This window comes from Nycticebus coucang, chromosome 15, assembly GCF_027406575.1.
Source record: "Nycticebus coucang isolate mNycCou1 chromosome 15, mNycCou1.pri, whole genome shotgun sequence".
In the NCBI taxonomy this organism is placed as follows: domain Eukaryota; kingdom Metazoa; phylum Chordata; class Mammalia; order Primates; family Lorisidae; genus Nycticebus; species Nycticebus coucang.
This window is the reverse complement of record NC_069794.1, coordinates 16192273-16217274: the sequence shown is the minus strand read 5'-3', so window position 1 is coordinate 16217274 and position 25002 is coordinate 16192273. Positions and strand designations below refer to the sequence as shown.

Sequence of the window (25002 nt, the reverse complement as noted above, 5' to 3'; positions counted from 1 at the left end):
ATAATTATTTACCCAGTTTTTGGTGATCAGTGATGGTAGTTATAGGAGTTGTTAGTTTAAGGAATAAATGTTCACAAATTGAAAATCATCATGAGTAATTCTCCCGACCACAGTTCAAAAGCAGTCACACTCAGCAGCTAGCTGAGTTTCATTCTGTGTCTTTTATTGTTGTGCATTTGTATGATTATTGTCTGCTGTATGAGTTTTTGTTTGATGATAATTTGTATTCATTAATCTGTTTTCCAACCCACTTATTCCATTTCAGGGATGTGGGTGGCTGAGCCTCTCCCAGCAGCTCAGAGTGTAAGGGAGGAATCAGCCTTCCCTTCCCAGGGCTCGCTCAGACACAGCACTACACTCACTCAGCTGTGGTTGTTTAGATGGCCACGTATCTCTGGGATGTGGGAGGAACCCCGCATACCAGAGAGAGCACACAAACTCCACATAGACAGTGGCCCTAGCTGGGAATCGATTCCCCCCAACCCCTTATCAACTTTTTTTTAAACCTTATCATTATAATTAAATGATATTGAATGAAAAAATATTGAATTAAATTATGTTATTCAAAGACCTGCTTCCCCAGAAGTAAAAGCTATTCCCATGAAACATTCTGGTAAAGGAGATACAGCTTCTTTGTGTTTTGTAAACATTCCAACTTTCATAATCCTATCAACCCTCAATTTTTATGTTCTATTAATTGGATTGTAGCCTGACTTAGGGTTTCATCAGTGGATCTTGGTCCCATAGTGGGTGGGGCTTCCGTAGCAAGGAGGTTCAGGAATTTCTGTTCACTACCCCTAACCATTTTACCCACTGTTTATATAAGGCTTTGTGTCCCCAACAGGAGGTTGAGCCAAGAGACCTTTGCCTAGTTGTCAATCTTTATTTATATTTATTTATTTTTGGAGACAGTCTCACTTTGTCACCCTTGGAAGAGTGCCATGGCGTCATAACTCACAGCAGCCTCAACAAACTCTTGGGCTCAAGCAATTCTCTTGCCTCAGCCTTCTGAGTAGCTGGGACTATAGGTGCCTGCCACAATGCCCAGCTATTTTTCGAGATGGGGGTCTCACTCTGGCTCAGGTTGGTCTTGAACCTGTGAGCTTAGGCAATCTATCCGTCTTGGCCTCCTGGAGTGCTAGGATTACTCCACATCTGGCCTCAATCTTTATTTTGATTGATCTGCCTCAACATCACCCAACCAGCTTTCTTGTGTAATCTTAGTCTTCTCACTTTTAAGATCTCTTCAGACTTCAGTCGGGACAATAGCAAGACCTATCTATATAAAAAATAAATAGATTAGCCAAGTGTAGTGGCGGCTACTCAGGAGGTTGAGGCAAGAAGATCCCTTGAGCCCAAGAGTTTGAGGTTGCAGTGAGCTATGATGACAACATTGCACTCTAGCCTAGGCAAAAGAGAACCTGTCTCAAAAAAAATTTTTTTTTTCTTCAAATTTAGGTAAAAGCATTAAATTTGTTGGGAGCATTTTACCCCTTTGGTCCACCCATGGACCAAATGGTTCCCATCATGTTGTATGTTAAAACCTTTGTTTTAATCCCATCAGTTTCCATTTTATTCATGACTTTTTTTTTTTTTTTTTTTTTTGTAGAGACAGAGTCTCACTTTATCACCCTCGGTAGAGTGCCGTGGCCTCACACAACTCATAGCAACCTTCAACTCCTGGGCTCAAGTGATTCTCTTGCCTCAGCCTCCCGAGTAGCTGGGACTACAGGCGACCACCACAACGCCTGGCTATTTTTTTGTTGCAATTTGGCTGGGGCTGGGTTTGAACCCGCCATCCTCAGTGTGTGGGGCTGGTGTCCTACCCATTGAGCCACGGGCGCCACCCTATTCATGTCATTTGTAAATAACCATCTAAAGATTTCTACCCTTTTGGGACACATCTGGTGACTCCCCTCTTTCTTTTTCCTCTTTGTTTCTTCCCCTTTCTTTAGTTACTTTATTTCTTATGTAGCTGTTTAAAAATTTCCACTTTGTTGGGAGGAGTATTTAACCCTCTTCTCTGTCTTTCCCCATTTTCTTGTTAATTAACTATTATTAATTAGCATCTGTAAGACTCACTTGGAGAAGGTGAGGCAACAGATTTGATACGGCTTCTTGTACTGTCTTAATTTTGCAGCAACTAGGTTATATGGAGCATCTGCATTAAAAGGGTGCCCTTACACCATTTACCATGACCTGAGTAACGGCCTATCTACAGATGACTGTTCTGATCATCATAAAACCAGGCCCACAAAGCATTAGCTGCTTCCTCTGGGGAGTCCCACTCACCATTTACATAGGGAGTTGGACAGTGCTCCTTCTGAGGGTAACTGAGGGTAAACAGACTTAGTTATGGTGACTTTTATCCATTCTTCCAGGCTAGCTAGGGATAGTCTCCTTACTCCACAGAGAGCAGTGGGTCATGCGTCTGCCCAAATCCTCTTCCACTGGATAGCAGTTTAGAGTAAACACACTGTCACTGAATTAATCACTATTAGAATTCATTTTCATAAAGGTGCCTCAGGAAGTTGACGACATAGCAGCTGAAAATTTAAACAGTTCTTTCACAACCATCCCCTGTGGCTTCAGTAGTTCCTTGGTTTTGACCTCTGCACACACATTATCTTAGTGACCTAGTGACCGTAGGTCCTAAAGGCATTTTGTGTAGTCCCATCATAAATTTTTCCCTTATGGGTAGCTCTGAGGCTAGTGGCCCAATCTCAGACTCACTGAAATAAATCTCAGTCCTTGGATTGGAACCAAGGTCCTGTCCAGGACTCTTAATGTCGTTTTTGCTATTACAAATAACAATAACCAAGGGACTCAATATTTCCCCATTTTCTAATTAGCTTGCGTTTCCATGTGCATCCAGTGAGCCAACGCCCTGGGAGTTGGATTCATCTCTAAATTCTACAGGTAACTTTGTTGACCTAAAACAAGAAACAGAAGCAAAGTTAACATATGGAGAGTTTATTTGGCCCAAGATTGAGGACTATAGTCAAACTCTTGGACGTGCTCCAGAGAACAAAGGAGAGGCTCAAGTTTTTGAAGAAGAAAGGACAAATCAGGAGAGGGGAAGATAACAGGAATTGTTAGGAATTCTCATTAGTTTACAGAAACAACATGATGACTGATTAGCTATGCCTTATTAAATGATAGTATGGGCATTGTTTGGTTAATTTATGGATACTCAGTGAAGAGCACATAGCTGGGGGATTACATAGCTCCAGGGGCTGGGCTGAGACCTGACTGCTGTTGCTTTTCAGTGCCTTTCTGGGCCTGATAATTTAAAGAGGCTTGAATTTCTCCCATTAAAAGCTGCTTTTCTTTTTCACCTTTTACCTTTAGTAACTAAGCATAGCACAGCTGCTGCTTCATATCACGGGTAAGCACTTGGCTGCCCAGAAATCAAAGGTCCCTTTTTATTCCCACTCTTTTTATCATTTGTCTTTCAAAACCATATTTTTATGTGCATTGGGGCCATTCTAGCTAGTCCCACTTCACTGACACAAATGCTGAGGATATAGGAAAAAGTATGCTTCATTGCACCTGCTGTATTCTCACAATACAGAATACTTCTGTGACTTCTCGTCACTGGAATGTGGGTGAAGCAATCCTACAGATTCTGCAGCACAATTTAGCTGGGCGTCCTCTCATTTGACACTGTCTGCTTGGAAGTAGCCTCAGATCCACAGGTTGAGTGCTCAGTCTTACAAGGCTGCCCCTACTTCAGAAACCTTTGACAGGCCCACAGTTGCTTTACTTCTGTTTCTGACCAATGGGCTATAAATGGGGGTTTCACTTAATTTGTTACAGTGGCTCACAGAACTCAGGGAAACACTTTTTTTTTTTTTTTGGAGACAGAGCCTCAAGCTGTCACCCTGGGTAGAGTGCTGTAGCATCACAGCTCACAGCAGCCTCCAACTCCTGGGCTCAAGCGATTCTCCTGCCTCAGCCTCCCAATTAGCTGGGACCACAGGCGTTTGCCACAACGCTCGGCTACTTTTTGGTTGCAGCTGTCGTCGTTTGGCAGGCCCAGGCTGGATTCGAACCTGCCAACTCAGGTGTATGTGGCTGGCGCCTTAGCCGCTTGAGCCACAGGCTCCGAGCCAGGGAAACACTTTTGTTTGCTGATTTATTATAAAGCATGTTGATACAGATAAAGAACCAGATGGATTGATTGGTGAGATTACACCTGTGGTGCCTCTTACAAGGGTACATGTGAAACTTAGTAAATGTAGAATATAAATGTCTTAACACATAACTAAGAAAGTGGCAGGAAGGCTATGTTAACCAGTGTGATGAAAATGTGTCAAACGGTCTATAAAACCAGTGTATGGTGCCCCATGATCACATTAATGTACACAGCTATGATTTAATAATAATAATATTAATAAAAGAACCAGATGGAAGAGATGAATAAGGCAAAACAAATGGGAAGGAGCTTCTTGCTCCCTCTGGGTACACCAGCCTTCAGGAACCTCCACGTTTTTGCCTATCTGGGAGTTCTTCCAAACCCTGCCCTCTTGGGTTTTTATGGAGGCTTCATTATATAGGCAAGATTGATTATATTATTGGCCATTGCTGACCAATTCAACCTTTAACCCTTTTCCCCTCTGAGGAGATTAGGGATGGGACTGAAATCTCCAACCCTCTAATCACATGGTTGGATTAGAGGATTGAACCAACCTTTCTGGTAGAACCAACCAGTTGCCATCTTGAAGCTATCTAGAGGCCCTGCTACCAGCCATCTTGTTAGTATACAAAAAACTAATGACTGGAGGTTCCAAGGGTTTTCAGAGCTGCATGTCAAGAAACTGGAAGAAGATGAAATACATATTTCACAATACTGTGGATTCTTTGCAGGTTCAGTATTACAGATTGGAGTTCCAATCTCCATTCATGTTTTTAAAATACCTAAAAATTGAATAGTAAAATTGGTGAAAGTGAACACTCAAGGAATACTGTATGTAGACACTTTTTATGTATGTGTAATCAGATACTTAATGCAAAAGGTATGTCATACATAGTTCTTTTTGGAGGTTTTTCTTTATGGATTGGAGTGGTCAGGTTCTTCCAAATAGAAATCTATGGTGACTATTACTGAGGGGGCCTTCTTGATAAAATGCCCAAAGCTAGCAATAAGCATTCTTCTTTACTCGAGAGAACTTTATACAGAGTTCAAACTAAGCTACTTCAGTTTTCGAATATGTTGTTGCTGATTTCATGTGGGAGAATGATTTGAATATCATGTAAGACACATCTCTGTAGGAGCCATTTTTTTTAGGTCCCTCGTATGTCCTGGGCAGATCTCAGTGTCGGCTGAAGTTTACATTGGACTGTCGTCATTTTTTGCAGATTATCAGGAGTTTGTTTCCATTTCTTTTCATTTAAGTATTTACCATGGGTCAGGTGCTTTGGAGACACAAAAATGAATGAAACATAAATCTATCACTTAAGGAATTTATTTTCTGTAGGCTGAGATATGTAACAGTTGTCCATGAGAATTTGTGGGCAGTTTCTTCCAGGGCCTTTCGTGGATACCAAAAGTCCATGGATGCTAAAGTCCCATCCATAAAATGCAGTAGTGTTTGCACATAGTACGTACACCCTCTGGCGTACTTTAAATCATCTGTATCATATTACCTAATACAATGTATATGCTATGTAAATACCTGTTATATTATGTTTTTTAGGGGATAACAAAATGTGTGAATGTTCAATACATATGCAATTTTTTTTTTCAAATATTTTCAATTTGAGATTGGTTGAATCCACAGATGGGGAACAGTATAGAGGCCAACAGTATATTAATAAGTCAGTGATAAGTGTTAGGTGGGTGTAGTAAGATATATATTATAAAATGTTATGGAATGTGAGAGAATGGAAGATATATTTTCACATGTGTAATGAAATAAGTCATTGAGCTGTGCCTGAAAGATTGAATGGGATTTGGATATATGAAGATGATGGGGGATGTTTTTAAATAAACTTCATGCTTTAAATCTTTCTGTTTATTTATTCTGAATATTTATTATTCTTTATTTGGCATGAATAAGAGAGATGGAGACTTAATTTTTTAAGTTAATGAACGAAAAGTAATCTATGTTTATTGTGAAATATCTTGGAATATATGGACCATAAGAAGAAGAAACCCAGTGTCCACACCACGGTGGACGTGCAGTGGCTGCCCTGTGCTCTCAGGTGTTCTCATCCTTAGGCGTCAAATCATTCCACGGCCAGTTTGCTGACTAGGCCCATAAAATTTTAATTTACTGTACTTTCCAGATAAAATGTATATTGAACCCTCAAATCAAAAATATTCTCTATCAAACATGCTCTAAACATGCTTACTGTGTTTCTTGCTTTCTCCTTATTGCTTAATACAATACTTTATAAGAAATACCCTATTTACCCTGTTTCCCCGAAAATAAGACAGTGTGCTCCCAAAGATGCACTAGGTCTTATTTTCAGGGGACGTCTTATCCTTCCTGTAAGTAGGTCTTATTTTCGGAGGATGTCTTATTTTCGGAGAAACGGGGTAGATGCTACTGACTTTTCTCTCCTTTCCTTTCCTTTCAAGGGGAATTGATCAGGAAAGAAATTTCAGTGATACTTACTTAGGTGGGATCATATTTTTGTTTGGTTTTAGATTTAAGAAAAAGTTCTTTATTGTTAAATGCCCAATTCTTGTCTTGAAAAAGACCTTTTTCCAATTGTCTGATTCTTTTACTTTTTTATTATAGAAAAATGTATGTAACAAAATTTACCATTTTATTCATTTTTTGTTTGTTTTGGGAGACAGTATCTTTCTTTCTTGCTGGATCTTATGGTAATTCTGTGTTTAGTTTTTGAGAAGTTTTTTGCTACTTCTGGACTCAAGCAATCCTCCCACCTTCGTCTCCCAAAGTGGTTGTACCATTTTGCATCCCATCAACAGTACACAAAGGCTCCAAGTTCTCCACATCCTTGCTAACACTTTTTTTTCTTTATCTTTTTTTCTCTTACCAAATTGTGATTTGATTTTTTAATGGGTGTGCAGTGATATCTCAGTATGGTTTTTTATTTGCATTTCCCTAATAATTAGTGATAGTTGTTATTATCTTTTCATGTACTTATTGGCCATTTGTATATCTTCTTTTATATTTGATTGTGTAGCTTAATCTCTTTGCCCCACCTTCTGCTGGCAGTATTTCAGGGAGTTTTCAATGTCATTGACAACTGTTCAGAACCATAATTTTGAATGGTTATGTATTATCTTGCCATAAATATTTCCATATTATAATGTTTTCCAAATTATAAAAACTTCAAAGGTAGACCTTTACTTTACAATTGTAACTTTTATAATGATGAACATCCAAGTACATAAATGTTTTATTTTATTTTTTATATGTCTGGCTCTCATCACGATGAGTTTTTAAATTCTTGATATATGCATTCTGAATGCATATATTTCCAAATTGCTTTGTAGGAAGATCATTTTACAAAACTTGATATGCTTGTAGTTGAATAGTCCTTTTTCTATTTCATAGGTGCTGAGTAGGATGGAATTAGCTAAAAAACCAGTCTTCCCTTTCAAATGTCAACTCTTCCAGTCTCTGCCTCTAGTCTCACTCTCATTCCATTCTCTTCCTTTGAACTGTGGTTTGTACCTTTATTTCTTCACTGCCATTTGAAATTTGTGAGGGAGTAGAGATTGTACATTCAATAGATTGATTTAGTTGAAAGTCTATAAATTTCTAAAATCTTGTAAATGAGCGCTTAGTCCACATTCTTAGTATTTCATTAAAATCTCAGCAAAGACCTTTGTCTTTTATAGACTGAATTGTATACTTATAGAAGTTATGAGTTGCATATAGCCAGTATTTAGATCTGAGGTTTATAATCTTTTTTCTAAAGGTCCAGATAAATATTTTAGGCTTTGTGGCCATGTAGTCATATTTTTCTTTTCTTTTAACACTTTTTTTTTACTGTTTAGAAAATGCAAAAAACTTTGTTGTTTTGAGACAGGGTCTCACTTGCTCTGTCACCCAGGCTGGGGTGCAGTGGAATGATCATAGCTCATGGCAGCCTCGAAGCCCTGGGCTCAAGTGATCCTCCTACCTCTGCCTCCTGCGTGCTACCAGGCCTGGCTACTTTTATTCTTTTTTTTTGTAATACTAGGTCTCACTGTGTTACCCAGGCTGGTCTTGAACTCCTGGACTCAAGCAATCCTTTCAGTACTAAGCCTCAAGCCTCCTATAGTACTAAGAATATAGGCATAAGGGGCCTCATCTGGCCTAGAAATGTAAAACACATTCTTACCTGAAGTCTGTGCTTTGGATTTGGCTCAAGGGCTATAGTTTGTTATCCTCTATTCTAGATCTCTTTGCAGTGATGTTGCTAGGCAACATTATTTCTTTTTGTTTGCTTGTTTTTTTCATTACTCCTTTTTGGTGAAGAAATTCTTTTCTTTACCCATTTATGCCAGAGGTTGAAATGTTTGCAATATTTGCATGATTTTTGGACAAGCTCTCAGCACACCAGTAACTGCAGCAGTGATTAACTCTGTGCATCACATGGTAACATGTACCCTCAGGAGGCAGACATGCCTGAAAAATCAGATCTCGGCAATGACCTTAAGCAGGAGGATATAAACAACTCCCATGTCACTACCATTCCAATAATGGAACATGAGGCAAAAATCAGTTAATGCTTTTCTTCTAATATTGTAAATTCTAATAATGTTCAGGTGATTTGGTTTTGTCAAATAAATTACAGAGAGCTAGTATTTCTTATTTTCATTTTTAGATGGTGACCCTGATAACTATATTGCTTATTATCGGAGAGCTACTGTCTTTTTAGCTATGGGCAAATCAAAAGCTGCACTTCCTGATTTAACGAAAGTGATTGAATTGAAGATGGATTTCACTGCGGTAAGTATCTCTAAACATTCTTTAAAGGGGAACTTAAGGAGGACTTGGTCACTATGTGGCCAAAGGGACCATAGTGATATTTAGCAATGAGGCATGCAGCACTTTTTCTAGGACCTCCTATGATGATAGGTCTGATGGCCATTCCAGAGGAAGAGTTCCAAAATGCTTTGGAGGGTGGACTAGGCACTGGTGTCAGTGCAGAGCTCCCGAGGGAGTGCTTTGAAGGTAATCGTAGTAATCCGCAATGGGGTAGGTAGCACTTTTTCTAGGATGAGTTTGTGAACTTAATTGTGTGACCTTGTGTGTTTTCAGTTTTCATGGATAGAGCCAAAAGTATTTTTAAGAAAAAGTATACTTGAGGGCGGCGCCTGTGGCTCAGTGAGTAGGGCGCCGGCCCCATATGCCGAGGGTGGCAGGTTCGGACCCAGCCCGGCCAAACTGCAACAAAAAAATAGCCGGGCGTTGTGGTGGGCGCCTGTAGTCCCAGCTGCTCGGGAGGCTGAGACAAGAGAATCGCGTAAGCCCAAGAGTTAGAGGTTGCTGTGAGCCGTGTGACGCCACGGCACTCTACCCGAGGGCGGTACAGTGAGACTCTGTCTCTACAAAAAAAAAAAAGAAATAAAAAAAAAAAAAAAGAAAGTATACTTGAACAAAAATATACATGTTCGTTGGTTCCAGGAATTATTCTCAGTGTAAAGTCAAAACAGGCATTGGAAAAATTAATATATATTAGTAACTTTATTAACTTACTTAGTTTTGTTCTTTGTGTTTAAAGAAAATTTATAAATCTGTAATACTCAGGAAACTTTTCCTTATTCTCCTAGGCAAGATTACAGAGAGGTCATTTGTTACTCAAACAAGGAAAACTTGATGAAGCAGAAGATGATTTTAAAAAAGTGGTAAGTTCAAATTATATTTGGCTCTAAGAAGATGTTATTTTGAGAGAACATATTGGACCTACTTTTTTGTATTGAGACACTAGTAATTTTATAGCTGAGTGAATAGTTTTAGAAAATAAGTAAATAGAAAATAGTCTGATTTACGTATGTAAGAATTGCAGATCCTAAAGTAATATTTGGTGACAGACATCAAAGATTCATCTTAACAGTTAGAAGGTAAAGTATGCACAATAGTTATGTGGTCCTAACTCAGATTACACAGTTTACTTACCCTGCTTTGTCCTCCATGAGAATCTAAGTATGTCGGCTTAGCTGTTCTTAAAAGTCCTTAATTAATCCTTACTGGGCACTGGCTGCATCTTTTTTGGAAACCCTTCACTTGATGTGAGAGGAATAATAAAACAAATTCTTAATGAAATTTTGCAGTCATCCATTATGGCTACTTTACCAAGTGTAAAGCGCTTTGAGTCTGCTGGGGAATATTATAGATTGTGTATCACTGAAGAAGGTATGTGCTAAAATGATTTAGACAGAGACAGGCAATCTCTTTATGGCCTCATTTGGCTTTTTTTAAGAGCAGCATTTTTATTTTACATAGATTTATTTCTGGAGTGATCTAGAAAGGGTATATAACCCACTGTTCATTATTTGTATCTTTTTATAGTTTATCGAGATGCCTAATTACTATGGCGGTAACTACTATGAAAATGAAACTAAAATTTCTAACATTGTTATGACCTTTGTCATAATAGTCATCTGTATATAAATCCAAAAACATTAGACTAAATTGTATTGACTCAGAAGCTGTCTCATGGTCTCAATAAAATTGGTTATAATTTTGGGCATATCTGATCTCCCCTCCTACATGGGAAGGTGCTTGAGAGCAGGATGAAGATGGGGTGATAAATATTTTTGTTACCTCAAACTACTCTTTTCTTCCTTTCTGCATACGTTAACTTATGAAGATCCTGAGTGGCAGACTCACTGTGTGTAGTACCAACAATGCCCGTGAACACAACCGAAGTGTGCTAGACCACTCTTGGCCAAGTACAGTCATGCTGACCAGCTGATGATGAGATTTCAACAGTGTTTAAGATTCAACTGTCTTTGAGAGAGATTTAAATGTGCTTTCTCACCAGTTTGCTCAGCTGTGGGAACAAAGGGCAAGAGGGAGTGGGGAGGCTTAAAAGATGCCAGCAGTAAAAGGGAGTCAAACTGTAAGATCAGGGGAAGAGGGATCTGCCATGACTCCTAAGGTTCGGCTTCAGTAATCAAGTGCAGCCATTTCTTGACGATAGTGATGGGGGGGGGAGCAATGGGTCGCAGGCAGGAAATGGAATTCCATGTTGGCCCTGTTGCTGAGATGCTATTTAGATGTCCCTGTGGAGATGACAAGTAGATAGTTGCATGCCTGATGTTGGAAGTACACGTAAGAGGAATTGTTAAGAATATAGGCTCTGGAAATGACCTGAGCCACTGTTTCCTCCTGTGTAAAGTGGAGATAAACCTTTAGAGTTTTAGGTTTAGTTTTGAGTTGTGCCCAGAGCATAGAAAGCTCTCAATAAATGCTTGCCATCATGGTGATGGTTCTTCATCATCATCATCTAGAAGCATAGGCTTCTAGGCTGTAGAGATAGAGACCTTAGTTTGAATTTAAGCAAGATAATCATATAATTTCTCTATCAGTAAAATGGAGGTAGTAAAACTTGGCCCTTGGGTAATATTCTTAATATTAAATGAGAAAGAGAACACCTTTGGTAGATATGCAAAGTAGATATTAAAAGGGATGTCCTGCTCTTTAGCAGTTTATACTTGTGGGAGAAAATGAGTTCTGTACACGTGCAAGATTATCACCACGGAGAAACTTGTGAGAGGTCGTATAAGCTGTCTAGGTAACAGGATGAGAACGGGAGCCACAGTCAGGAGACCCACCTTAGTTTTCTCTTAACTGTGTGGTTCTGGGCAAGTTGCTTGTCATCTGTGAGACTCAATATTTTCATTTAGAGAGTGGTAGTTGGCCAGGCGTGGTGACTCATACCTGTAATCCTAGCACTTTGGGAGTCAGAGGCAGGAGGATTGCTTGAGGCCAGGAGTTTGAGACCAACCTGAGCAAGAGAGAGATTTCCACTCTACTAAAAATAGAAAAATTAGCTGCACATGGTGGCACATGTCTATTAGTCCTCGCTACTCAGGAGGATGAGGCAGGAGGATCGTTTACGCCCAGGAGTTTGAGGTTGCAGTGAGCTATGATGATGATGATGCTACTGCACTCCAGCTGAGGTGACAGTGATGATGATGATGCCACTGCACTCCAGCTGAGGTGACAGAGATTCTGTCTCCAAAAAAAAACAACAAAGTTGGCTGATAGATAACATAATGGGAAATAATTTGAGCATCTTTTTAATTGTTTATTAGCACTTTTTAGGGTACTTGCTAGTGTTACATAAATATTTTTAAAATTTCTTAATGACTACTCTAAAGGGTGTTAAGTGTTATTATCCCCTTTCTGTTGGCAAAGAAAATGCAGCTAGCTTATAGCTAATGAGAGATTAAATCAAGATTAGTCTAATTAGTTAATTTTTTCATTTAGACTTTATTTTAAAACATTAATAGTCCAAAATCTGCTTGGAAATACAACCTAGCCACTGAGAAATGGCAAAACTTCTGTACTGTGTTCCTACTTTATTAGTTATCTGTTGCTGGATAGCAAATTATTCAGTTATCAGCTTTTTCCTCGCAGTTTATGGGGCTAGGAGTCAGGCCTGGCTTATTTGGGCCTGTGTTATAGGGCTGCAGGCTACACTCATCTAAAGCTCGGCCAGGAGAGGATCTGCTCCTCAACATACTTGTTTGCTGGCAGGGTTCAGGTCCTCCTGAGCTGTTGGGCCACTGGCCGAGGGCTTCTGTTGGCTTCTTCTCACACGGGCCCCTCATATTGCCTCTCACAGCACACCCCTTGCTTCATCAGAGTGGGCAAGCGGACAGGGAAGAGAGAAGGCTAGCAAGGTGGAGGAGGCAGTTTTGTGACCTAATCAAGGAAGTGACATCCCATTTTGTCATATTTTGTTCATTGAAAGGTGTCACTAGGTCCAGCCCAGTCTCCAGGAGGCAGCGTTACAGAAAGGCAGGGGTCCTAGGGAGCCAGGGTCCCTTGGAAGGCTGCTAACCACATCTGCCAGCCACTGTTTTCCTTTGAGGTGCTAGAAGTAGAGTTGCAGTTGTATGAGGGGGCAGGTCACCTTTTTCAATGGGCCCCCATCCCACAGTTACTACGGGTTTTTAATCCAGAGGCTCAGTGACTAGGTTCATGGTGAGAAGTAAGAAATAAAATAGTGTCATGGGAAGAGCTTTGGCTGAAAGGATCAGAAGTGCAAAGGCCCAGGAAAAGCAGGGATGTTAAGAAACATGAAAAAAGGAGGAGGGAGGGACATACCACCCGGGTGCTCTCCACTTGCAGATGTCTTGCAGCATGAGGGCAGAGTCATTGGCCTCTTGGTTGGAGGGAAAATCTCACTTAACCCACTTCTGAACTCTGCAGGTTTCTAAGGAAATCATTAGTTTGTTTCTCCAACTCCTTTCTTACCTCCCGGGAAGACTTCCCCCACCCAACCGCAACTCTCTCCTGGCTCCAAAGAGCCTCCTCCCCCATGACCTGAGCTCCCTCCCTCTCTCCCATTCCTGTTGTCTGATAGGAGTCAGCCTGAGCCCTCAATCCTCACTCTGGAGATTTAGGACCTCTCCCCTCTGCCGCGGACCACCCTGTCGGTGGGCTTCAGTCCGAGGGAAAGCAGGGAAACGGAGTCAGGTTGGTTGAAAGGTCGACGCAGGAATGACAGTCTGACACACAGCACTTGGTGAAGTATGCAGCTGCGCTTTACTGAGTTTTAAGTACGGTTTTTATACAGTTTACACAAAGCATTACAGGTTACACAAAGTATTTTTACAACTTGCTGACCTTTACAAGTTATATTTTAAGTTTGCAAACGTGGGTAGTTATCCATTACTACTTCTCAATGTTCTGTCCTTAAGGGGAACAAAGGTTAGTGGTTATCAGTGAAACCTGCTTGCTTCCTCTTATTTGAGGAATGTTAACATACTGCAACTTCTTATATTTAAACTTAAGTAATAGTAAAGGTATAACTTGTTTAAAAGTTCTTCTATGGTATATAAATGTTAATTTCATGTTGATTATATATATGTTCTTATTTAGTGTTTATTATTAATCATATGTGATTATTCCATTGTGAGTTGATTGACTAAAAAGTAAGTGAAGTAAGATGTTTTTTAAGGAAAGTTTTACTGTGGGTGGTGATGGTGTATATCGTGCTGGAACATCTTGTTTAAACATCTTGTTTGTTGTGCCTGCATTGTCTTAGCCCACTGACATTTATGGTGGGGACGTGCTGTTTGGAGCCACTGAGTCTGGCACAGTCATACTTCTTGTGCTGTTTCTGGATCAACTATCATTGTGTTCATTCTGACAAGACTTATTGCTTACTTATCAGGACAAACAGACATTCAGCTTAACATACACGTACACTGTAACAGAAAGCCATACCTTTAGGTTAATGCGATAGAAAACAGCATGCTGGGCAACATCTCTGTTGCTGCGCACACTGGGGGTGCTGGGGGCTCAGCTCCGGGGAGCACAAACCTCCTTTCCGTCGTCTTACAACGCGGACAGCGCCACCTCGCTGCGGCTTGGTGCCGAGGGTGCGGCACCCCTCTTCTCCCAACAGGGAAGAATTATGTGGAAGAAATTAGACTCTAATGTTTTGGAGGAAAAAAAAATGCAAATTCCATGCAGAAGAGGTAGTTTCTAATACAATCTATACAAAGGGGTCAGTACTATATATACAGTACTCAGTAAACAAGTTCTCAATAAACTTCTATTTTTATGGGGAGAAGTTTATTCTTATACTTTTATTCTCCCCATAAATGTAGAAGTTTATTGCACACACATATTCATGTTGTTTATAGTGTGGTGTGTCAGAAGTATTCAGGAGCACTCTAAGGATGATAAGACAGAGACGACAGGCATGCCAAGGTTCCAGAGCATTCCTTAAACAGAATGATTGAGTCATTCAGGAAAGCTCTCCCCCGGAGCAAGCGGAGCTCACCAATTCCTAATTACCTAGACTACTTGGAGGCCTATTCTATAAAAATCAAGGGTTATAAGACAATAGAATACCTAAAATATTCTAAAAAGCAAAATGGACAGAGCCCTTCCCCAGAAATAATATTCATACATTTTCTCATTTGGAGTGTCTTTCCCACAGGTGAGTAGTGGGAGAATGTTTTAAAAATGAAGCCACCAAAAGGTGATGAAGAACGACTGACTACTGAGGACAGAGATTTCGAGAATTAACTTTACCTTGTCTGCAGCTCACCCCAAATTGGAACTCAGTTGTAATTCCCATCTTAGTATGAATACTAGAGTTCAAGAATTGTTACATATAAACTATAATCTTAGAAGAGCTGCCCCCCAGATGCAGGCACCTGGTTTCTCTGAGACAGTAAGCTTATGATTTTCCATCTGAAGGGAGATGTTAAGATTCCAAGTGTCTAGGGCTGGGGCTGGGAGTAGGGATGAATTACAAGCAAAAAATAAGGGATCTTATTGAGGAAGTGGTTTAAAACTGTGGTGATGGTTATACAACTTGGTAAATTTATTTTAAAGAATCATAGAATTATAGACTCAAAATGGATGAATTTTATGATGTATGAATTACACCTTAATAGAGTTATTTTCAAAAGAGGTAATGTGCATACCTCTTAAAAGCACATCATGAACCTTTGAGTAAGGTGTTAGGCTCTTATATTCCTTATAAATACTTTTTTTCTTATTGTACTTAAAAAGCCCTCTGGTGTCCAGTATTACTTTATCCTATACTCTAAAAAAGCTGCCCCCTTTTTTAGTTCCATTATATTTTTCATTATTTGGTAAAATTGTTTTATGCTTAAAGATAAATACTTAGGAAATACATATAGAAGGCAAAATAAATAAACCTCAAATTAATTTATTCTGCAGAGCTACATGTAATAAAGTGAGAAAGGTGCTTTCCTTACTCCATTCTTCCCTTCCCTTTCACATTCCAAAATTTGCTTCCTGGTAAGTTTGGGTGACCCAGAGCTTTTGAGTCTTGACCACTCTTGTCCATGTCGGTGCAACTAAAGATGCCTTCGCCGATGCTGCATGGCAAAGCAAGTCACGGACAAGCCAGTTTGGCCAGGATCTCTTCACTCTTTTTCCCCAGTGAACTTAAGTATTTGGAATGGTTGGATGTTTGTGTATATTCTGGATAGTAAATGTAAGAGATTAAAAACCCTGCTTAATTTTTTATTATTCTTATAGCTCAAATCAAATCCAAGTGAAAATGAAGAAAAGGAAGCCCAATCTCAGCTTCTAAAATGTGATGAAATGCAACGTCTGCATTCACAAGCACTAGAGGCTTTTGAAAGTGCAGATTATACCGCTGCTATAACCTTCCTTGATAAGATTTTAGAGGTATGTTTCTCAGCTACTATAGCTGACCAGCCTGACACTTTCTGCTTTTTACTGCCAGGCCTGTTTGTACACTTTGACATGTTACATACCACAGAAAACCAATATAGAGTAAAATTCTATTAGTCCTTGGAGCTCTAGCTTTTAAATAAAAGATTATACTTATACAGAACAAAATTTGGACTGAAGTTTTTAATAAATGTACTGACTGTATGGAGTGAGAGTTATATTTTTATAAAGTGCTTGATTTGCTGGATTGGTTTGATTTTGTTAAACTGGATAAAAGATGGAAGAGTTGGTTGAAGAAAAGGGGAAAATGATATTTGAGAGGAAAGCAGAATGTTTAAAGGGAGACGTTTCTAGGGAAGAGGAAAAATAAAAAGTTGATGGGATGCAGAGGGTTCTAAGTCTAGGTTTCCTTGCCTCCAAAGGATTTAATGATAAATGATTTAAGGAGGAAGTCTGCTAAAATACTCAAATGGAAGCTGTCATAATTTGTATTTACTTACCATTTCACAGAGCTTTGATGCACAATTTCAATGAATTTTGGTAATAAACTTGGGATCTGTGTAGAATAGTCATTTCTTTGATGATTTTACAGAGGATATTATAATACAGTACAGTAGAATTCATGTTTCATTAATTGTGTTAATCCTTTATTAATGAAAAATAAAGTTTTACTTTTTACCTTCCAGTAATTAGACTGTTCATTTTGATCTAGTTTATTGTTCAGATTTAACTTACATATAATGTTGATTTTGATATCTTCATGAATTAAAAAGTTGATATCACTTTAGAACAGTTCTAGGAACTACGTAAAGATATTTCTGTAGGCCTTATTGGTGAGTTTTTAGGTTATATTTTGAAGAATACTAGTGTGTTTCCTTGTGGAGTTTTTGATAAAAACAGAAATGGTGAAGCCTCAACTTCTTAACGTTATTTGTCTCTTTTCTTTTTTTGATTTGAGGATTTAATTTCAAGAAGGTGATATTTTACAAAAGAGAATTTCACTTAGTTATTAGTATACTAAAAATATTTTGTGAATTTAGAACGTAGATTTTATTTTTTGACTAGAAATTTGAACTATTGATTAAGCACAAAAATCTGATAATAGAATGTTCTCTTCAATGTGCCTCACTGGAAGCCACCCTCTAATAGTTAACGCTGTGTTTTCTTATTTTTAGCATTTTGGAATTATAACTGAAGAGTTAGGAAAAGGACTTTGGTATACATGAATATATTACTTTTTCCTTTAGTATTTAAGACTAAAGGAAAAAGAGAAATTATTCTGTCACATCATTCTTGTCACATTTAAATTGTATCAGACCTTCAAATACAATTTACACTGTATATCATCACATTAATTGAGGATATCTTATGTAGATAAACATGTGGTATACAACAATGACTGCACAATTTCTTGGTTCTTTCTTAAAGTCTAGTTCTTTTATTTCTCAAGGTTTGTGTTTGGGATGCAGAACTACGAGAACTTCGAGCTGAATGTTTTATGAGAGAAGGAGAACCCAGGAAAGCTATAAGTGACTTGAAAGCTGCATCAAAACTGAAGAATGATAATACCGAGGCATTTTATAAAATCAGCACACTGTACTACCAACTAGGAGACCACGAGCTGTCCCTCAGGTCAGTTCCAGTGACATACTGGTCTTTTTTTACTGTTGCCAGTAAGATAATAATCCCATGTTCTTCTAAAATTTTAACAAATTAATAAAATTATTGTGGTCCAGGTTTTTATATTCTAAATCTATTTATAGATTTTGTTACCTTCCTTACTCATAAGTTACTCTACTTCCACATACTTTATTTTTATGAAACTGCTTATGAAAACAAACAGGATGGCTGTTGCATTTGCAGAAACAGAATGGAGTGTTTAATGTGTAACTCTACGTAAGTCATTTTAATTTGAGTTAATGAATGTAATGAATGTATGCATGGTACAGTTCACATACAAAAGTATATATAGTAAATTATTAAGTCCAGTATGTCTTGTGTAATTGTTACAAACAAAAATACTTTCATTGTGATTTCTGTATTTAGTATAGAAAACTACTCGTTGATTATTTTGACTTGGGATATTTTCCTTTTTTGAAATACATGAGCAGTGAAGTTCGTGAATGTCTTAAACTTGACCAGGAACATAAAAGGTGTTTTGCACACTATAAACAAGTAAAGAAGCTTAATAAGCTGATTGAGTCAGCTGAAGAGCTCATCAGAGATGGCAGGTAAGAATATTCTTGTCTTGACCTTCTATTCTTTCCTTGTATGTCTGGTTGGGGGCACAAATTAACTGAACTTATTGCTCTTTTACTTCTTTTTTTTTAATTTTTATTTTTTTTATTAAATCATAGCTGTGTACATTAATGCGATCATGGGGCACCATACTGCTCTTTTACTTCTTAGCCGTGGGGGGTGGAGTATTCTAGATACTCCTGGACCTTAGTAAAACTACCCTAATTATACATTTTTAGGTTAAGGAAGTATATAAATAATTATAACTTCATAGTGTCCTTAACAGCAGATTTATTCATGTTACACCTAACATACCTTTTCCATATATTATCTCCTGTATCAGGTACCAGGCTATGTACAGAGGGCACAGAAATGAACTTGATAATAATTTTGAACTTAAGTTTATAGCTTATTGTGAGAGACAGACATATAGACTGATTGTTAAAAGATAATATGATAACCAAAGTGATAGAATGTACAGAGTATAACGTGGGTACACAGAGGGGTGTTTAATTCAATTCAGGATGGTGACAATGAGGAGTAAGAGAAGCGAAGCTTTTTGGAGAATGTGATAGATACTTAAATCCTGATTAATGAATAAATAGGAGTTGGCAAGAGTAAGAGGCTGTGTCTGTGTGAGTAATGTTTGTATGGAGTTTGTAGGCTGGGGCGGGAGGGTTGCAGAGAATAGAAGGCATTGCACACAATACTGCCTATGGCAGGCGTCCTCAAACTTTTTAAACAGGGGGCCAATTCACTGTCCCTCAGACTGTTGGAGGGCCAGACTATAGTTTAAAAAACAAACTATGAAGAAATTCCTATGCACACTGCACATATCTTACTTTGAAGTAAAAAACAAAATGGGAACAAATACAATTCACACCGCTTCATGTGGCCCGCTGGCTGCAGTTTGAGGACATCTGGCCTAATGGGTAGGCTCCAACTCCCCTAATCCTAGTAACCTTTGAAAGTTGCCATCATGGGCGGTGCCTGTAGCTCAGTGAGCAGGGCGCCAGCCCCATATACGGAGGGTGGCGGGTTCAAACCCGGCCCCGGCCAAACTGCAACAACAAAATAGCCGGGCACTGTGGCGGGCGCCTGTAGTCCCAGCTACTCGGGAGGCTGAGGCAGGAGAATCGCCTAGGCCCAGGAGTTGGAGGTTGCTGTGAGCTGTGTGACGCCACGGCACTCTACCGAGGGCGATAAGGCGAAACTCTGTCTCTACAAAAAAAAAAGAAAAAGAAAGTTGCCATCATGGGGATGCTTCACCCAGTTCCCCCGAACATCTTGCAAAACTGTAGTACAGTGTCTCAATCAGGACATTGATGTTAGCATAGTTAAGGTACAGAGTGATTGCATCACCACAAGGATCTCTCCTGTGGACCTCCTATGGGCACTTCTGCTTCCCTCCTGTTCCTGCCCGTTTCTTAGCTTCCATCAGTCCCTAATTTATTCTCTGTTTCTATAATTTTGTCATTTCAAGAATGTTATATGAATGGAAACATATAATATGTAAGCTTGAAAGCCTGGCTTTTCTCCTCTCAGCATAATTCTGTGGGGAGTCATCCAGATCGTTGCATCAGTATTTTCTTCCTGTTGGCTACTGCGTGGTTTCCGTTGTATGGCCATGCCACCGTTTCTTTAGCTGTTTACCCATTGAAGGACATCTGGGCTATATCCAGTTTTTGGTTATTATGAATAATGTTACTTTCATGTATGGGTCCTTGTGGGAAAACAAGTCTTCAGTTCTCTGGGATAAATACCAGTAATGCAGTTGCTGGGGTGTATGGTAGTTGCGTGTTTAGTTCATAAGAAACTGCCAACTTGATTTGCAAAGCGACTGTTCCATTTTACATTTCCACCAGTAATGTCTGAAAGATCCACTTTTTGCGTATCCTTGACAGCATTTGATATTGTTACAATTTTTTTATTTTGCCATTCTGATACATTATGATATCTCACTGTAGTTTTAGTTTACATTTTCCTAATGGCTAATGAACACCTTTTCATGTAGTCATATGCCAGGTATATATCTTCATGTCTTTAGCTCACATTCTAACTGAATTGTTTGCTTTTTTACTCTTGAGTTGTGAGTTTTTTAGATTTTCTAGATACTAGTACTTTGTCAGACTGTGGTTTGCAAATATTTTCTCCTATTCTTTAGCTTATCATTGTATCCTCTTAACTGCTCTGTTGTTTGGCATATACACATTTGGGTTTGGTATTTGTTAAATTGGACTGACCTTCTATCATTCTACATGGTCCCTCTCTGATAATTTTCTTTGTTACTTTATGTGATATAGCCTCTCGTGCTTTCTCTAATTAATATTTGTATGGTATGTTATTTATCATCCTTATATTTGAAGTGAGTTTTTTGTAGACAACATTGGGTCACATTTTTTAATACACTCTTCTAATCTCTTTTACCAATGTATTTACATCATTTACTTTTAATGTAATTATGATTGTTAGGGCTTAATTCTGCTATTTTATTCCTTGTTTTCATCTTTGCTAGCACTGATGGGGATGAGGCAGTAATTTTCTCTGTAGCTCTGGAGTAGAACTATTATTGTTAGGCAGTTTTCTCCCTTATTAGACTGCTCTTTCCAGGGCCTTTGCCTAGGGAGAGGAGATTTCTGCTGGTTTTGTTATCACTGTTCCATACCTGTTGGCATTCTACGTTGCTGGAATCCAAGTCTGGGATATTTGAAATGAAAAAGGAATCCAGGGAACTTACAACATTCTGTTCCTCAGGTCCTGAGGTGACTAGCTAGTCTGCCTTCTTCTTTCCCCCTTTTGAATTCTTATATTAAAAATAAAATGTATATAAATGCTATTTTAGATTAATGAGGCGAAAGGAGTGTTGGAAGGCATGTGCTCGTCTAGTTGAATGGAGTAAGCAACATATAGGAAGAGTGTGCTTCCTACAGCTATGGAAGTAGAAAATAGAATTTCATTGTTGCTTACCATGATTTCCTCATTTAATAGATACACAGATGCGACCAGCAAATATGAATCTGTCATGAAAACAGAACCAAGCATTGTTGAGTACACAGTTCGTTCAAAAGAAAGGATTTGCCACTGCTTTTCTAAGGTAACTGTTGACTTGTTCCCAGAAATGAAAAAACTTAACATGTGAAATAACAGCCATAAATCATTTTCTCACATTTACTTTTAGGACGAGAAGCCTGTTGAAGCTATTAGAATATGTTCTGAAGTCTTACAGATGGAACCTGACAATGTGAATGCTCTGAAAGATCGAGCAGAGGCCTATTTAATAGAAGAAATGTACGATGAAGGTAAATCTTGAAGGAATTTGATTTCCAGTTTCTAATAGTGGATTATATGAAATCGTCAGATGTTAAGTTTCCTTTTACTTAGAACAGTTCTATCAGAGTACCTGGAAGTGTTGATAGTTTTAGAAAACGGGTGAAGAACTTGGAAATTATTTGTTTTTCTGTGGATGGAACTTGAAAAGTTTACTGTGTGAAGAAAGGGTTCTGCTACTGAAAGCAGTTCAGCGGAATGTAAGAATAAAAATTTTAGCTTTGTGGCTTGGTGCCTGTAGCACAGTGGTTACGGCGCCAGCCACATGCACTGACGCTGGCAGGGTCAAACCCAGCCCAGGCCAGCTAAACAACAATGACAACTGCAACAAAAAATAGCTGGGCGTTGTGTCAGGCGCCTATAGTCCCAGCCACTTGGGAGGCTGAGACGAGAATCACTTAATCCCGAGAGTTGGAGGTTGCTGTGAGCTGTGATGCCATGGCACTCTACTGAGGGCGACATAGTGAGACTGTCTCAAAAAAAAAAAAAAATTTAGCTTTGTTGTAAACAAGTTAGGAAAGACAACAAAATGGAAAATTTGAAGTATAACTCTCATGTCATCCAGAAGTAGTCATTGTTCATTTTGGATTTGTATCTTTCCAGATTTTTGTCTGTGTACTTCTGTTTCTATATATATTATGTGTATTTATACATACTCTGTACCTAGACACAGTACATGTGATTTATATGTACAGAAAGCATACATATATGTCAATTAGGCATACATATATGCCTAATATAAATGATCCTGTATGATCCCTGGCTGGTTAGTGACATTAGGATAGCTGCTGCCCTACTGTTAAAGTCAAAGTAGCAAGAGGGATTCCTTCTAGATGTTGTAAGATTTGAATAAAGGCAGTACCCCGTTTCTGAAAGATAACTAAGGTATGTATAGTAATACACATCTTTTTGAAAAATAATGTGTATTTGTGTATGTAGCTTTTTTTTCATGTGACATTATGAACATTTAAACGAGGTAGTTTTTTAAAAATGAAAGCCTTAAAAGCCTTATAAACTCTTGTTGCAAAGTTTTTATTTCAAATCAGGCAAGCATTTTAAATAAAAAGCAGTAAGAGTGTTTTTCTTTTATAGTTAAATGGTTTGAGTAGGGAAACTTGGTTTGTGGTACTAATTTTTAAGACAGACTGGTCAAGCACTTTTTTCCTGTTTTCCCCGTATTGAAAAGAATCTTACCTTCAAGCAGTTTCCAGGGAGTGGTGACAACACTTTTTAGCTTACTTATTCTCTTCAGTTTTGAGCTACTGTTTTTGGTCCATGAGATGACTTTACTCTAGGATTTTGCATTCCTATTAGTTTCTGGAACACTACATTGAACGTACTTATCTGTTACGTAAACCCTCAGCTCCAAGTGTGAAGTCAGAGAAGGTGCAGGAAAATATAAAAGCATAGTTTGAAAGATCCTTTGTAATTTGAATATTAAATTGTCTTGCTTTAGAGGGAAACTTGATGACTTAATTCTTCTTCTTATTATTTTTTTGGGGGGGACAGAGTCTCATTTTGTCCTCCATTAGAGTGCTGTGACATCACAGCTCACAGCAGCCTCAAACTTAAGCAATTCTCTTGCCTCAGCCTCCCAACTAGCTGAGACTATAGGCGCCTGCCACAACACCCAGCTATTTTTTGTTGCAGTTGTCATTGCTGTTTAGCTGGCCCGGGCTGGGTTCGAACCTGCCAGCCTCAGTGTATGTGGCTGGTGCCGTAACTACCGTGCTACGGGTGCTGAGCCATGATGACTTAATTCTTGAAGAAAAAGGTGTTTAATGCTAATTTAATATAATTAATGTCTTTGAAGTCTGTTTTTTTCTTAAAAAATTTCCTCCATATGAGTTTACTCTTTGCCTTTTCAATAGGAGGGTTTGATTATATGCAGGGGCTCTTTCTGAATTATGGTTTTAAAAGAGTAAAATGGTTGAGTCATAAGTGTGGATATTAAGTAATTCTACTCACCCGAGAGAGGAGGGGAGAAGAAAGGGAGGGAAGGAGGTAGAATGTATTGCCAAGTCACTAAATATGGGAAAGAAAGAAAAGAAAAAGGCTTTACTGTATAGTGGAAACTGACAGTTATTAGCTGGCTTATATGAATTCAAGTCAAAATCTTATTCACTTATATAATTCACTAGGCTAAATAGTAGTATGTCTTTAGTTGAAACACTGAGATAAAACACAAAGACTTTCCATATACTTCTGTTTGCTGGTTTTATCTTTTTTTAAATTAGCAATTTAAATTGGGGTATAATGAATAAAGAATCAAAAGGTTAAGGTTAATGAGTAATGGAATATGGAGATTTATTAATTTCGGGCTTATAATAGGATTTTTATGAAGCATCGGAATTCCATTCACTGGAAAGTAAAGACTGTTATTTGAGGATGCCTCTGAGATCATGAAAAATGAAGTGAAACTTCAGATCTCTACATGTCTTTTTTTCTTATCTTCTTTTTAATAGCTTTTGAGAAGAACTGATACTGAAGCAATGCTAAAGTTTTGGCCAAGTTCCTTTAAATACAGGGATGACTCTGATGTCCTTATGAGATAAACAGTTATATCTGCTAAAACTTATACTATGTCATCTTAGGGACAGCATTCCTGAATTCTGATACCTTTGCAACCTGTTGGGGAAAAAATAATTTATGACACTTGTTAAAGACAGTATGGCAGCCTTTATTCAAGGAGGCCATGCAATAGGTAGTAGGGCCACTGTAATATGGGGTCTTGCAGTGGGGGAGAGAGATGGGGCTTGACTCTGACTCCCCAATCTCCAACTGGGAATTTACAGCCAAAGAGCAGGGTACGGGTTCAGTGGATGGAAGATTACTAGGAGGAATCAAAGGGAAGGGGGATTCTTGTTAGACCAACTGAACAGACTTCTTGCTGAGGGCAGGCCAGGGTGCTAAGATAAGGAGGGTAGGATGAGGAATATGCTCAGATACTAGGGGTTGGGGGAGGGTTCCTAAGTTAGTTAGCAGAATTCTTTAACTAACTTAGGATTCTTGTCAAACTGGATTCTTCTAGGACAGAAAGGGAAGCCTAAAGTCAGGATCTATAAGGCTTTTTTCATTCAGCTTGTTTTTGAGATTTGTTTATATT

General features: G+C 38.6%; 1 protein-coding gene across 2 annotated transcripts in view; it reads left to right on the top strand.

Moving 5' to 3' along the window:
• Positions 1-25002, top strand: part of DNAJC3 (DnaJ heat shock protein family (Hsp40) member C3) — a 78059-nt gene that overhangs the window by 35594 nt on the left and 17463 nt on the right. For both annotated transcript variants that reach the window (XM_053563198.1, XM_053563199.1), the window contains exons 3-9: positions 8794-8918; positions 9743-9817; positions 16173-16325; positions 17782-17963; positions 18443-18562; positions 21558-21663; positions 21748-21868. In XM_053563198.1, coding sequence (XP_053419173.1) covers positions 8794-8918; positions 9743-9817; positions 16173-16325; positions 17782-17963; positions 18443-18562; positions 21558-21663; positions 21748-21868 — 882 coding nt within the window. The remainder of the gene's footprint in view (positions 1-8793; positions 8919-9742; positions 9818-16172; positions 16326-17781; positions 17964-18442; positions 18563-21557; positions 21664-21747; positions 21869-25002) is intronic.